Genomic DNA, 14,511 nt, shown 5'->3' with positions numbered 1-14,511 from the left:
CTATGCGAATCGCCTTACGACATGTCTAGGGGTCATGATTTTTACTCCACACCCCCTTCTTTATAGCTCTGCTTCCAGGAAATGATCACATTCTCTCAAATTGTGTCCGCACAAAACTACAATCCCTGAAAAGGAAAAACAGAATGCAAACATGGTGTTTGAATAACTCATTTGAAGGCTGGATTCATACACTACCTACATGAATTAAAATTTTGAACCCTTGGCACAGAGTATTATAGCGAGGCTGTACGTCAAAAAGTATTAATCTTTTTTTACTCTTTCTAATTTATTGTGATGTGTAAAGTGAGTTGTTTTTGCAGTAACTATGCCACTGCCCATATACTTTAGGTCTACAAGCTGCAGTTTCCATCCAACACATGGTTGACACCAATTCCAAGGCTGACATTGAGGGGGATAATCTTAAAGGAAAGTGAAAATGAACTAAAAGGTTTAGTTTATTATTCCCATAACTGAGTGATTCTCTTCTCACCCACCCTGAGTGGAGCTTATACAATATGTTCTCTCCATGTTTGCATTTTCTCCAGCTTCCTCCCACATTCCCAAAATATGCATGCAAGATAAACTGGAGACAGTACATATGATTTGAATGTAATCACTGAGCAGTCCAAAGTATATCCTGAAGCCAGTTCATTGTTTAATCTCCCAGAGTGTGGTCAGACGAAACCATCTGACCAGACACAATTCAGACAGTACTGGCCATAACTACTTCCATCTGCCTCAGTGGGCAAGTCATGCACATGGCCACTGTGCACACCACACATACTATTGGCCATAGTTTAGAGTGTAAAGCAGACAAAGGCTCTTTAAAGTCTGGTTCAGTGACTGCTCAATTAGTCTTGGAAGCAACTAAGTGAGCCCATATGCCGTTTTTTCCCCTCACTAGTCTATTTATTCTCCTGGTGCTTCTGGAAGCACGATAGATGTGTTTAGGGCACGTTCCGTGTCATACTGTATTTCGGACTACCCCTTTGTGAAGTTCCAAGTAAAGTGAGACTGATCCAGGATGGTCAATCGCTTATCTTTTGGTCAGTGACATTCAATGGTTATTGTACTAGAAAGAAAATAGATTAAAAAAACTGATTTCTGGATGGGATGTTAATTATTTTGATCCTCTTCATGATGAGGAAAAAAATGAGTTTTTCACTTTTTAATTTCTTCAACTTTAAACAGCGTGAACAGATTTTAGAAAAGGGATTGGTTTCAATTGAATCTCGAAGATGGAATCTATCACTAGTAGCTTTTCCAGAAAAATGCTGCGCACTAGCAGTACGGAAAATGACCCATTCAGTCACAATTCAAACCTCAGGACTGTGAGACAGAACAGTAGTCCACTGTTCACCTGTGTCAACAGAATATAAAAATTATACTTACTGCTCCCGATTTTTAGTATTGCACAATCAGAATACATAAATCCTCTATGTTTGATGTTAAAATATTCATTTTGTTTTCAGCTGAGTTGTTGTTTTCAATGCTTCAATTTGGTTTTGAAAAAATTCCTCAAAGTTGGATGGCCCTGGAATGAGACACGTGCACAAACATGCGCACAGTGTAAAGTGATTCCAAAAATTCTTTTGTCACAGTCCCAGAGATGACTAAATCCTTCGAGGCCTTTCACTTCACTTTCTCAACTATTTCTGAGCCAGACTGCTGACTCATGCTTTCTATTCGGTTCTCTTGATCTCTCCTACTGCTTCTGCCTCTCTTCCAATCAGGTCTCCGCTTATCCCCTAATTCCAGCATTTTCTAATATATTAAATAAAGCACTGACATTTTCATCATGTATATGGCATGTGTTAAAGCATTTGCATAAACCATATGGTTATAGCAGTGGCGGGCTCTGAATTTCAACCCGACGCCTATAGTGCTGTTTGAATCAATCTAACCCTCAAAAACTATTTTATGGCTCTGAAACCTTTACTGCAGCTACAGCTGCAACACATATAAAGCATCAATATTAACCTCATACAATTGAAATATTATTTAGGAATATAGATATATTTTACTCACCAAAAATCTTTTTTATCTGTACACAAAATCCGTCCTGCTTTCTTTCCTCCTTTTCTATTACCATCGAAGCTAATGCTGAAAGTCAAGCCTGTCCTGTCGTATTTCTGGCATAGGTTTCTATTCGAGTTAGTGCTGAAAATGTTCATTCCCGGTTGTGAGAGAGTTGTACGACCTTTCTTAATGATGTCCAGCTTTTCTTGAAAAGTCCGTCGTGAAAATTGCTTTGACAGTAAATCTGCAAACAAATCCCTTTCCTCTACTCCTTCAGCCATTGCGGGTTGACAAAACTGCTATTAAATCTACACAACAATATATTTGCTTGTGCAGTTTGCTCCCGATACAGTTTGGTAGCTCTGGCTAGTCCTCTCTATCTCTAGCCAATCATAATTGGTGAAAGCGATGACGTATCCCTACGCCTGCGAGAAGACCTTGGTGTCGCCAACTCGAAATCTGATTGGTTAAAGCAACAGTTTTAGCGACGCTTGTTTTATGCAGCAAAGCCTGCAGAACTGATTGTGAATCCCTCAAAGCAGATTTCTGACCCTGGCAACAAATAATGGCTGAAATGTGATTGGTTAAATGCTTAAATATGAAAACACATCTGGAAGCAGCCCAACCAGGGGAAAACCAATGAAAGGAAGCTGACAGAGAATTTGAATTATTTAATAAGTATTCATGGGCAAAACATAATTACCATCTGTGTGATTCAGACATTTTTTTTAGGCCAGCTGAGAATGCCTTGCTGATCCTGACGGTCCACCACTGGGTTATAGTGACTTTTTGCTTTTCAAATAAACACAAATCTTTTTGTAAACGTTCAACGACAAAAGTGTTAATTTGGCCTCTGCTCAATGTACTTTCCATTTACAAATATAATTTTTAGAATTTATTGCAAGGTTTTAGCATATATGATGGACCCTGTATTTACGCGTGAAACACGGAGAAATAATCAGAACAATGATTCGTTGTTGCTTCCTCAATCCAACTTTACTGATATGAGGAAGATCTCCTGTGCTGGTCAAGGTATGCACATCAAGGCATCATTAATCGAATATCGATATACATCTAGTAAAAAATAGTTGCACATCCCCCAACATGCGATCGTTAATGGGGTGTAAATTAATCAGTTGTCACATATACAGTGGTACCTACATACGATCTGAATTCGTTCCGGGACTGTGCTTGTATGTCGATCTTCTCGTAACTCAAGCAAACATTTCCCATTGAAATGAACTAAAAACAAATTAATTTGTTCCAACCCTCTGAAAAAAACACCAAAAACAGGATATTGGATTGGAAAAAATGTTTCGGGGACTTTATTCACGGCAACGCACTCGTAATCGAACTAACAAATTTAAATTAACTTGGATTAATATATACAGACACTCAAACATACTTTTAATGTAACTTTACACAAAACCTAATTCTAACTTCGTTTCTGGTTAGCTGTTTCCTACGCCTCCACCCTCACGCTTGCTATCGTTGGGCTGTTTGGTGTTGTATTCTCTTCATAATATTCCGAAAATGATGCACACAAATGTCTTCACAATAGGATAATGCACGACCACTTGCCAAGGAGAAGTAGTCTTGAATGAGCGATCGCGGGAGCTAACTGGGTAAGGAAGGAAAATCAGGAAATGCAACAGCTCAGCCTACCCACTTATTGATTTTGGGTAATGAAGTTTTATTCTGAGAAAGGGCGCCATTGGCTATCGGTGTTGTGTGCACAAGTATATACTTCATTAACCAGAAAGCCCTCTTGTTGCCCCCGCATGCGAGTTGTGCATTTTCTGGTCAATGTGTAGGAGAAACTCGTCTGAAGAAATCGTTCAGTGCTCGTAGATATATGTTATACACAAAAGAGAAAAGACACTACAATGATAAACTGCTTCTCATGTCATCGCCACCTGGCTTTCTTGCATCTCGAAATTTTTCTCGTATCTAGAGCCAATTATTTGCCCAAATTTTTTTCTCGTATCTTGAGCATCTCGTAGGTAGAGCTGCTCGTATGTAAAGGTACCACTGTATACTTTTGTGGGGCGGCCCAGTGGAACAAGTGGTTAGTGCGTTGGCCTCTCAGCTTGTGGGTGCTGGGTTCAAATCCAGGCCATGTCCATCTATAGAGTTTGCATTTTCTCCCTGTCTGGGTTTTCTCCAGCTACTACAGTTTCCTCCCACATTCCAAAAACATGCATGGTAGGCTGATTGGACACTATAAATTGCCCCTAGGTATGGGTGTATATCTGAGTGTGCATGGTTGTCCGTGTCCTTATGCCCTGCGATCGGCTGGCCACTGATTCAGGGTGTCCCCCGGTCTGGAGACAGCTCGGATTGGCTCCAGCACCCCCCGCAACCCTAATGAGGATGAAGCGGTTCAGAAAATGAGATGAGATGCTGACAGCTTGACTGTCTGGGTAAATTGCTTGCTGACAGTGAAAAGGCAGACATTTGAAAGGGGAATGCGGGTTAAATCATGACTATTTCAAGTCGACGATGACGTTTTTGTCGTCTGTCAGTGATCAAGAGGATCTGGATTAGAGCCGAAATTCGTAAAACGAGATCGTTTTTTACAAAAAACATACTTAAAGAATATCCCATACAAATGTTGTTATACGGCGTTCACAATTTGAAATTATCCAAAACGCATAAAATACGAGAAAAATGTCAGGTATGGTATAGTAGTAAAAGAGTCAATACGAGCAGGAAATTTAGAGCATCCTGCATGTTATTTTCATTTTCATTTCAAATGAGCATCCCACAGTCCTTCCACAGCCAGACTCCTCCACTATCAGCACGTGACTGGGAGGGATGTAACGTGGAAGAGCGGAGCGAGAATGACAGCGAGCGTGGCTGAAAACGAGAGTGTCTGTGTATGTCTGCACATGTGAGTGTCTCTGCAAGTCGGGGTTCATGCACAGAGCGTTTGCTCAGCTGAGACCTGCTTATAAACCCAACACTCATCTAAGTCTATTAGCCTCAATCAGTTCACCCCTTCCTCCATGTCGACAATCAAATATTTTTAACACCTCCTTCTTAGCTCCTATTCAGCATGAGACAAACATATCATGGTTCTCTGCAAGCATGATTCTGTGGTGAAAATACTGCTGGAGCAGAGGATGAACATGACCTGCAAGTGTTTTTGTATTCATTTACGTATAAGTCAGATGGGCAGCATGAAATCCCTCGCTTAATTTGGACTAAAGGGATGCACGAGTTCCATATTTTGGTGACAAGTGTGGAACGTGAGGCTTACGTAATGGCGTACTCAGCATATGCGTATAGTCATGCAGCCATAGGCAGTTTCTTGGGTGGACTCCTCGCTGTCCGAACAGAATTTCTTAAGTGCTTGTGCCATTAGCAGTGTGTTACATTGCGTTGCTTGTATAACCTTATCCTCAATTCTAAGAACCCAAAGGAAGCATGTGACCACTGAAAGGGTTCCTTCCCAGTGAAGGGAGGGGGATGGTATTTCTTGTCATTTCCCCCACTTTTTCTCCTATATTTTCCTTCTTAGCGACAAAATGATTTTTTCCTACAATTTTGATGACCTGACCATGAGGTAGTGCAAATTGTCAAGAAATCGTTCAGTGCTCGTAGATATACGTTATACAAGAAAGAGATGCGGCAAAAAAAGACGCTACAACGATGCATTGGGTCTCATGTCATGGCCACCTTGCTTTCTCGCATCTTAATTTTTTTCTCGCAATTAGAGCCAATTATTTTCTTGGGATTTTCCTTGTATCTCGAGCATCTTGTAGGTAGAGCTGTTCATATGTAGAGCTGCTCGTATGTAGAGGTACCACTGTATATACTTGTGAGGTGGCCTGGTGGCACAAGTGGTTAATGTGTTGGCCTTCCAGCTCGTGGTTCCTGGGTTCAAATCCAGGCCATGTACATCTGTAGTCTTTGCATTTTCTCCCCGGCCCTGTCTGGGTTTTCTCCAGGTACTACAGTTTCCTCCCATATTCTAAAAACATGCATGGTAGGCTGATTGGACACTCTAATTGCCCCTATGTGTGGGTGTGAGTGGGCATGGTTGTCCGTCTCCTTATGCCCTGCGATCGGTCCTGATTGTCAATTAAGCAATTAACCCCGACAACATTTTTTTCTTTCATTATTAGTTTTTTTTTTCATCAATTCCTATGTAATATTTGGTTACCCATTTCAAATCTCACGAGTATTCTTCTGGATGCCTTATTTTGGTAGATTTTCCATATATTTGACCACAAGGAAATATTGTTGTTTGGTTTTTATAAAATGGTAAGATTTGTAAATATTGTTATTAAAGAAGAAGAAACATACTCTGTTTCAACAATAAAAATATTTAGATTTTCATTTTGGCAAAATGAAAAATGCACATGTTTTACCTTCATGGGTCACACAAAATGACATGCTAGGCTGGATCTTGGCCCTTGGACTTTGAGTTTGACAAGTGTCATATAGGGAAAAACCTGCCCAAGCAGTCCCATACTCATGTTCACCCTAACTTGTATGTTTAAAATGATGCATGACCTCAAACATACAGCCGACTTCTTTTCCAGAAGAAACCCTTGTGAATACTTAAAGAACGACTGCGTTTTTATGCGTGATGTATGCGTGATATACTGTATCAACATGCACTCCCAAGCAATTTATGTCAGTCCTAACAGGGATGGAGTTCAAAGAGCTGGGAACTCACCAGAGATTTTGCGTTGCCATGGAAATGGGCAAGTCACCACATTTCATGTGATGTTTAAAGAACACTTAAATTCTCACGATTTGTCAATTTGGAGGTTGTTATCTTATTCGCTGCCATTGAAAGCAATGTTCCATTACTATGGAATGGACAAGTCTGACATTGCATGATTATCTTTCAGTGCCATTCATGGTGATAGAGGTCCTATTCATTTGGTCATTATTTGGGGTGCTGCAGTGTGTCCCAGCCAACTATGGGCAGTAGGCGGGTGACACCCTGAATTGGTTGCCAGCCAATCGCAGGGTGATGGACCCCACTCATACAAATACCAAGGGGCAATTTAGAGTTTTCAACCGGCCTTGCATACATGTTTATGACATGTGGGAGGAAACTGTAGTACCCAGAGAAAACCCACGTAGGCCTGTGGAGAACATGCTAACTTCACGCAGGAAGGTCAGAACCCAATGTGGATTGAACCCTCGATCTCAAACTGACGTGCCAATTACATGCCTAGCGTACCACCCCAATATGTGAATTTATGAAAATAACATTGTTGGGTTTTTTGCCTGCAGTGATTGATAATTACATCGGAAGGGTAATTATTTATGAACCTATAAAACATTAAAGGCAGTTAGAACGGTGAGAAGCTTCCTCAGCTTTCCTTACTTTTAATGCATCTTAATAAAACCCCACAGACCATATTATTCACAAGTTAATCTTCATTTTTGCATACATTGTGTCTCTCTATACATTGCCGAATTCCTTGAAGAGTCAAGTAATTTATGGGTGGTAAACAGCCCTTGATGAATGTTCAAACACCTTGACGAGACCGTATTAAGTGCGGCTTGCATGAATATTGTTCAAGCGTCACATGAGCCAGCAAGCGACTGCACGTGCAGGGAACACGGCATCTTCAGCGTGAGAGGAGGCGCTGGCTAGTGCGCATGTTTGAGAGCCACGAGATAGAAAGGGAGCGAGGAAGTGCAAGCAAGTGCAAGCAAGCAAGCATCCGCACACTTTTACTCTGGTTTTTCCCGCGGTTGGTCCACAACAGATAAAAATAGTCCCGGAAAGTAGCTGAGTAGGCTCATGACAGAAGGAATCCATTTCGGTGTTTCAGCACTGGACAGCTCTCACTTTGCGAGGCAATTTGTCTTGGCTGATGGGGCGCTTCAAAATGTAGGATTTTTGTCAACAGCATCTGTAGCCACAAGTGCTTCCAACATGGAACCTCTAATGATGACCATACCCGAGTTTCTCCTGGAAGTGTCCATAGTAGTGATGGCTGTTGTCTCCTTGGTGACCAACATGTCAGTGCTACTATGCTTCATACAAAGCTCAGAGTTGAGGTCTCATGTCCCGGGAATCTTTGTCCTGAACCTGTCTTTCTCCAACATCCTCCTAGCTTTCATCAACATGCCGGCCACCTTTTTTGGGGTGGCCAAACGCGGAGAGCCCTTTGGGAACTTAATCTGCCGAATGATCAGTTGTGTGGAAACTTTCCTCACCACCAACAGCATGCTGAGCATGGCGGCTCTCAGCCTGGACAGGTGGATCGCTGTCATGTTTCCTCTGAGCTATTCCCGCAAGATGCGCTACCGGGATGCCGTTTTAATGGTGATTTATTCCTGGCTGCAGTCCTTTGCCTTCTCTTTGACACAGCTGCTCATGAACTGGGGGGGCTACAACCACACGTACGCCTCGTGCACCGTGTGCCTGGCAACGGAGGGAAGGTCGCTGTCTGCCGCCTACGCCACCTTCACTGTGCTGCTCCATTGCAGCAGCTTTACTGTAAGCTTGGCTGTGCTGTGCTTTTCCTACCTCAAAGTTTTGAGAGTGGCCAAGTCCCACTGCAAGAGGATAGATGTTATCACTGTGCAGACTCTCGTCCTGCTGGTTGATATTCACCCCAGGTGAGGAATGAGCATATACTCTGGGTATTGGAATTTGAAAATGTGCTCATCAAGTTCAGATAAAATGATGACAATATTTCATTGATGTAATAGAAGTTTGTGCATTTATCTTTGTCTGTCTTGGTAGTGTGAAAGAAAGGTGTTTGTCTGAACAGAAGAAGAGAAGGCAGCGGGCCACAAAGAAAATTTGCATTTTTATAGGCTCCTTCGTATTCTGCTTCTCACCTTATGTTATAACAAGGTAAGCTTTGTTTTAATTAACCCACAGTTATGTACATGCTCTATAATGAAAAATGTTTTTTTGTAAATGAATTGATACTTTTCAGCACTCTGCAAGTGTAGTCAGCAGACTATTTTTTCTTTTGTTAGGGAGCTTCATCACACGAACACGTGCACACACCCCCACACGAACACACACACGCACACACACACACACACACACACACACACACACACACACACAGACACGCACAAACGAAAACAAATGAAAATATAGGTACTATTATCAAGGAAATTAACCAAGTTCCTTTCCATTTTACATGTATGCATCCACGTTTAAGTTTCCTCAATACTGTGCAGTAGGTTATAATGTACTACACTTACCCCATGAGTTTTGCAATGAATGTAGAGCATACATATTAAATATTATGTTATATATACAATATTAAAAACAACAACAACGCGGGATCACCCCTATTTCAGCGTGAATTTTGACATTTTAGTGAACATTTTTTTATTTGGATAAGTAATATAAAAAAATTAATGCAATGTACTGGATAAGTAATATAAAAAAATTAATGCAATGTACTGAAGCCACAAATGTAGAACCTTCAAAGTGGTGAAGGATGACAATATTTTAGATCGACTCTAAGATGCCGTTTACTCAATACTACTATGCAATTGTCTCTCTATGAAAAGCCCCTTATTATTTTTACTTGGCCTTCGAGTGGAAAAGGTATAATTGATCCAAAAACGACAAAAACGGTTAACGTTTAGATTTCTTTGGTAAGTCATTTTAATGTGCAAAGTTCCACACTGTATGGCCTGTAATTCCTGCTCTTTCTCAATGTTGTCACACCAGAGCATTACATTGCAATTGATCTTTTGCAGCAAAAGGCTCTTTTATGAAAATGTACAAAAGAAAAATGTTAAACTAACCCTATTAATTGATATTTAATGTCCTTTCCATTACTTATAATTTGAAATAGGAAAAATGTTAGGTTCTAATTGATATGTTCATTGATTGAATGTACCAAATAGAAATGTAGTGTAAATGTAGGTCACAGTCTTTTGTAAATTAAAACTACAGACATTTTCATACTGCATATGACAGCATTGTACACTACACCTTCGCATTTGTATAAGCGCCAGATGAAGAGTTGCATCTGAACTCATCAAAAAATTCAACACCTGAATTCTCATTTTTAATTAACACAAAATAAAAATAATGATTTCACAAAATGTTTATATGTACCGTATTTTCACGACGATAAGGCGCACCCTCAATGAATGACATTTTTCCCATATATAAGGCGCCCTGTATCATAAGGTCTATTTTGGAGAAAATTTAAGACTTTTAAGTGCGCCTTATAGTCATGAAAATACGGTAATTGCTATTGACTTCCAGGTATGAAGCACTCACTACACAGTCATCTCTAGAGCCAGCCATTGTTGATGTTTTGGATTTTTTTGTATAAAATCTTGCAGTGGGGGAGGAGCTATATGATGGAAGATTTTGCAAACTAAAATGGCATCTGCATATTTAACAGTATTGTTTCAGTTCAGGCATTTGTGTTTTTTTTTAATATCCGACAGTGGTGGTTTTTTCGTTTTTGATTTTCAGTTTTTTCTATATATAACGCGCACTGGATTATAAGGCGCACTGTCTATTTTGGAGAAAATTTAAGACTTTTAAGTGCGCCTTGTAGTCGTGAAAATATGGTATATGTTTAACCTTTTCTTCTCCATCTAATCAAATTTAGATTCGTAACAATGACCTGGTTTCACATGACAGCGCAAAACAAAGAGAAAAAAAGGCAGCACAAATACACACCATCTACAAACAAAGTCACTATGTACATTATAGTGCAATAAATTTTTTTTTTAGCCTTAAACATATCTTTGGTCTTGAAAAGCCACTGAAATGTTTTCATCATCTATTTATACAGCTCTCTTCTTTTTTTGTTGCAGGTTATTGGAGCTGTTATCCTCTGTGCACATCCCACAGTATTGGGGCATCATCACTAAATGTCTGTGCTATGCCAAAGCTTCAAGCGATCCGTTTGTCTACTGTTTACTACGCCATCAGTACAGAAAGGTTCTGATTCGTGTCATCAGACGCTTTGTGCGAAAGGATCATTACTTGATGTCTGCGAGTAGCTGGAGCAGCACATTTGACACTACAGAAGACAATTGGATTGGTAGAACATCATGAAGTCAGTGTTCATTTCTAAAGAACCTGCAACTGTAACTCTTCTGCTCAATATTCAGAAGGAACAGGTTCAAGGACAAATGGTTGAGAACCTGACACTTTTATTGAGGGCTGGATCACGTGCTTCCTGAAAACACGATGTGAGATCATTATTTGTTAAGGACTTTTAACACTGTATGCAGAATGCAAGCTCGCATTTGTTGTGATGTGTGCCAAAGATCCTCTAATCTCTACGACTGTTAGTTTTAATAGGGCTGATAGCTTGGCAAAGGCGCAGCCAAGAGGGTCTATAAACCAACAAGTGTATACCACATAATAGTAATATGACAATGCAGTTTTTATTTCCATGATCAATGTTATTGCACTGTAAACTTGCAGTAATGTCACATTTGTAAAGCAAAGGCCAGTAATGTGCAAAAAATGAGATTACGTAAGCTCGGACAAGAGTTGAGTTGACATTAAATATTATGTACTATGTCATATGTTTGAAATTGTGTGATTGTACCACATGATTGTACATATACATTTTTGAAGAATAAAGTGATATATCTAATTTATTACAAATATAATAGTCTTCTCATTCACTTTTTGTACAGTTTGAGAAATTAAAACTAACATACATAATTTATATTTCCTCTCTCCCAGCAGCAATGTTAATTCTGAAAAAAATACATCCATGAATAAAAAGTTCAAAATGAAATTGGCAGTCCTTTCACCCTAATGCATTTCAATCCACTGGTCCCAATATTGATGAGAAATAATAAAATAGGTATACTAATTATTATTATTCATGCATTCATCCTCTGCACCGCTTATCAACACAAGGTTCACTGGGGTGATGGAGCCCAGTCCGAGCAAACTACGGGCACTAGGCAGGGGACATCCTTAATCGGAGACCGGAGGACCCCGAAAAAAAAAACAACGTGAGCCTGTGGAGGACATGCACACTCCACACAGTGAGAATCTACCTGGAATCGAACCCTCGACCAAAGAACTGTGAGGGTGACACTCTAACAGCTCTTCTACTAGGCCATATTAGTGTTTCTGTTATTATTATTAGATTTAGTCATTTACTCACATGGTTTTGTTCCCGAAAGGCGCAGGCTCGATTCCCGCTTGTGGCGGTATGATTGTGATTGCTATTGGTTGTTTGTCTCTGTGTGAATATTGAGGATAAAGGGGTTCAGAAAATGAATGGGTTAAACCAGACATGGGCAGACTGCGGCCCGCGGGCCACATCCGGCTCGTTAGGCCTGCCGACGTTGTCCCAGTCTTTTTTTGTTTTTTCTTTTTTTACCCCAAGATGGCGCCGTCACGCGGAAGCCAGTGGTAGTAGCTCTGTCCACTCTTATTTGTTTTTCATGTTTTACAGCCCTTCTATCTTTTTTTTTTTAAATTACATTTTAATATTTCTTAATACATTCCTTTTTACTTTACTTTGTACTTTATACTTTTTACTTTAATGATGAGTGATGAGTATTTTAATACTTTAGTCCTTTTTCCGGTTCATATTTCATATGTACTGTTAACGGATGCAGTTTTTTATATGTATCGTATCTTGTGTATCTTGTGCTGACCCGGTCCATCTGTCAAATTTTTAAAGTCAATGTGGCCCACGGGTCTAAATGTTTGCCCACCCCTGGGTTAAACGCACAACCAAAGAGTATGCCTTCTACAGGCTCCCAAAAAATAGAGAATAGACCCCTTTGTGCGGCTAAGATAGTGGTGGAATTTCCCAGAAATGTTTCCAAGTCCAATCTCCGGCCGACGTTACGGAGGCTGTTATTGCCCTCATCCGAAAATAAAGCCTTTTGGGGCGGCGAGGGTGGTTGGACGACTCAAGGGGCAACATGGAAGTTGAGATACTATTTAAGTCCGGGCAGCGGACTGACGTCCTCTCACTAATCCGAAAAGAGAGCAGCCTGGACAGCTAAATGACGGCTGTACGACGCGGAGAAGTGTAAGTTTAATTTCCAAACAATGATGGCAATAACAATGAAGAATTCGTGGCACTTTGAGAAATCGGCTAGAAACTTTTAATATGGCTTAAAGTTTGAAGCAAATTGTCCCAGAGATTCATGACAACACGGTCATAGGCATGGAATACGGCAATTGTCTTGTCTTGATAGTTTCATGGCCTTGTAAAAAGCATGGGGAACTTCCTCAGACTGTGACCGAGGTTGAAAATATGTCACTCTTCCAAGCTTATCCTCACAGTTCCTCAGTAGTCTGGAGCTGAAAAAAATCAACAGTAGCAGAGTAGAACCCCTCCACTCTGTTTGGTAAGCGCCGACAGTTCGTCCATCTTATCCCATAATGGAATGTTTGGTCTGAAGCGTTGCTTCTTATCCCAGCACTTTTGTCCAGCTCCGGATTTCCAGCGGATTTGAGGTGTTGCTCCTTCTGCTGTTAATTGTTTACAGCTAGTCCCATGTGTATGACAGTGTAGACATGGCTGAATGGTTCCAAAAAAACAATACAATACAGTAGGAATAATAGGAGTGATCCTACTTCGCGTTTTGTCGATTTTTGTGGCCACATATTATCTACAATATCCACCATATTCAAGGGATTCCTGTACTTAAAAGATATATTGTTATCCGCAACAGAGTAGTTATTTTTGTGTATTTTAGTCCCCCCTCTCTCTACCTATGTCCCTCTCTCCCCATATTTTCCCTTTCTTACTCTCTCACTCTCTTTTTCACTTTCTGTCACTCTCTCTCTCTCTCTCTCTCTCTCTCTCTCTCTCACTTACTAACTCACTCACTCATTCACTCACTCCCTCTCTCTCCATCCCTCTCTCCCTCATTCTCTCCCTCCCTCTCTCCCTCTCTCTCCATCTCTCTCCCTCTTTCACCCTGTCTCTCTGTCTCTGCCTGTATATCCCCTCTCTTCCCCTGCTCTTCCTGTCTCCCTTTCTCTGTCTGACTACCTCACCCCCTTTCTCAGTCTGTCTGTCTCTGCCTATCTCTCTACCCCTCCCTTCTTCCATTCCTCCCCCCCTCTCTCTCCCTGCCCCTTTTTTCCTCTCTCTTACTATTTCTCACTCTGTCAATCTCTCTCTTTCTCTCCTCTCTCTGTCAATCTCTCTCTTTCTCTCTCTCTCTCTCTCTCTCTCTCTCTCTCTCTCTCTCTCTCTCTCTCTCTCTCTCTCTCTCTCTCTCTCTCTCTCTCTCTCTCTCTCTCTCTCTCTCTCTCTCTCTCTCTCTCTCTCTCTCTCTCTCTCTCTCTCTCTCTCTCGCTCTCTCTCTCTCTCTCTCTCTCTCTCTCTCTCTCTCTCTCTCTCTCTCTCTCTCTCTCTCTCTCTCTCTCTCTCTCTCTCTCTCTCTCTCTCTCTCTCTCTCCCTCTCTCTCTCCCTCTCTATCTCCCTCTCTCTCTCTCTATTCTCTCTCTCTCTCTCACGCACTTCCATTCACTCATTCATTAACCCCCCCTCGCACTTACTCACTCAGCCTCACTCTCG

The 14,511-nt window shown here is 40.9% G+C and overlaps 1 protein-coding gene across 1 annotated transcript; it reads left to right on the top strand.

Moving 5' to 3' along the window:
• Nucleotides 1-7,533: 7,533 nt before the first annotated feature.
• Nucleotides 7,534-11,481, top strand: LOC144198343 (G-protein coupled receptor 26-like). The gene is made up of 3 exons (XM_077719300.1): nucleotides 7,534-8,616; nucleotides 8,744-8,857; nucleotides 10,807-11,481. Exons 1-3 carry the CDS (start codon nucleotides 7,793-7,795, stop codon nucleotides 11,048-11,050), a joined length of 1,182 nt encoding a protein of 393 aa, XP_077575426.1. The 5' UTR covers nucleotides 7,534-7,792; the 3' UTR covers nucleotides 11,051-11,481.
• The last annotated feature ends 3,030 nt before the right edge of the window (nucleotides 11,482-14,511 follow it).

This window comes from Stigmatopora nigra, chromosome 6, assembly GCF_051989575.1.
Source record: "Stigmatopora nigra isolate UIUO_SnigA chromosome 6, RoL_Snig_1.1, whole genome shotgun sequence".
Classification (NCBI taxonomy): Eukaryota; Metazoa; Chordata; class Actinopteri; order Syngnathiformes; family Syngnathidae; genus Stigmatopora; species Stigmatopora nigra.
Note: the sequence above shows the minus strand (reverse complement) of the source record. Positions and strands in the feature narration are given on the sequence as shown.

Coding starts and splice junctions, on each gene's coding strand:
- LOC144198343 (XM_077719300.1), top strand. CDS start 7,793: ATGACAGAAGGAATCCATTTCGGTGTTTCAGCACTGGACAGCTCTCAC. Junction 8,617..8,743: donor CTGGTTGATATTCACCCCAG/GTGAGGAATGAG, acceptor CTGTCTTGGTAG/TGTGAAAGAAAGGTGTTTGT. Junction 8,858..10,806: donor TCACCTTATGTTATAACAAG/GTAAGCTTTGTT, acceptor TTTTTGTTGCAG/GTTATTGGAGCTGTTATCCT.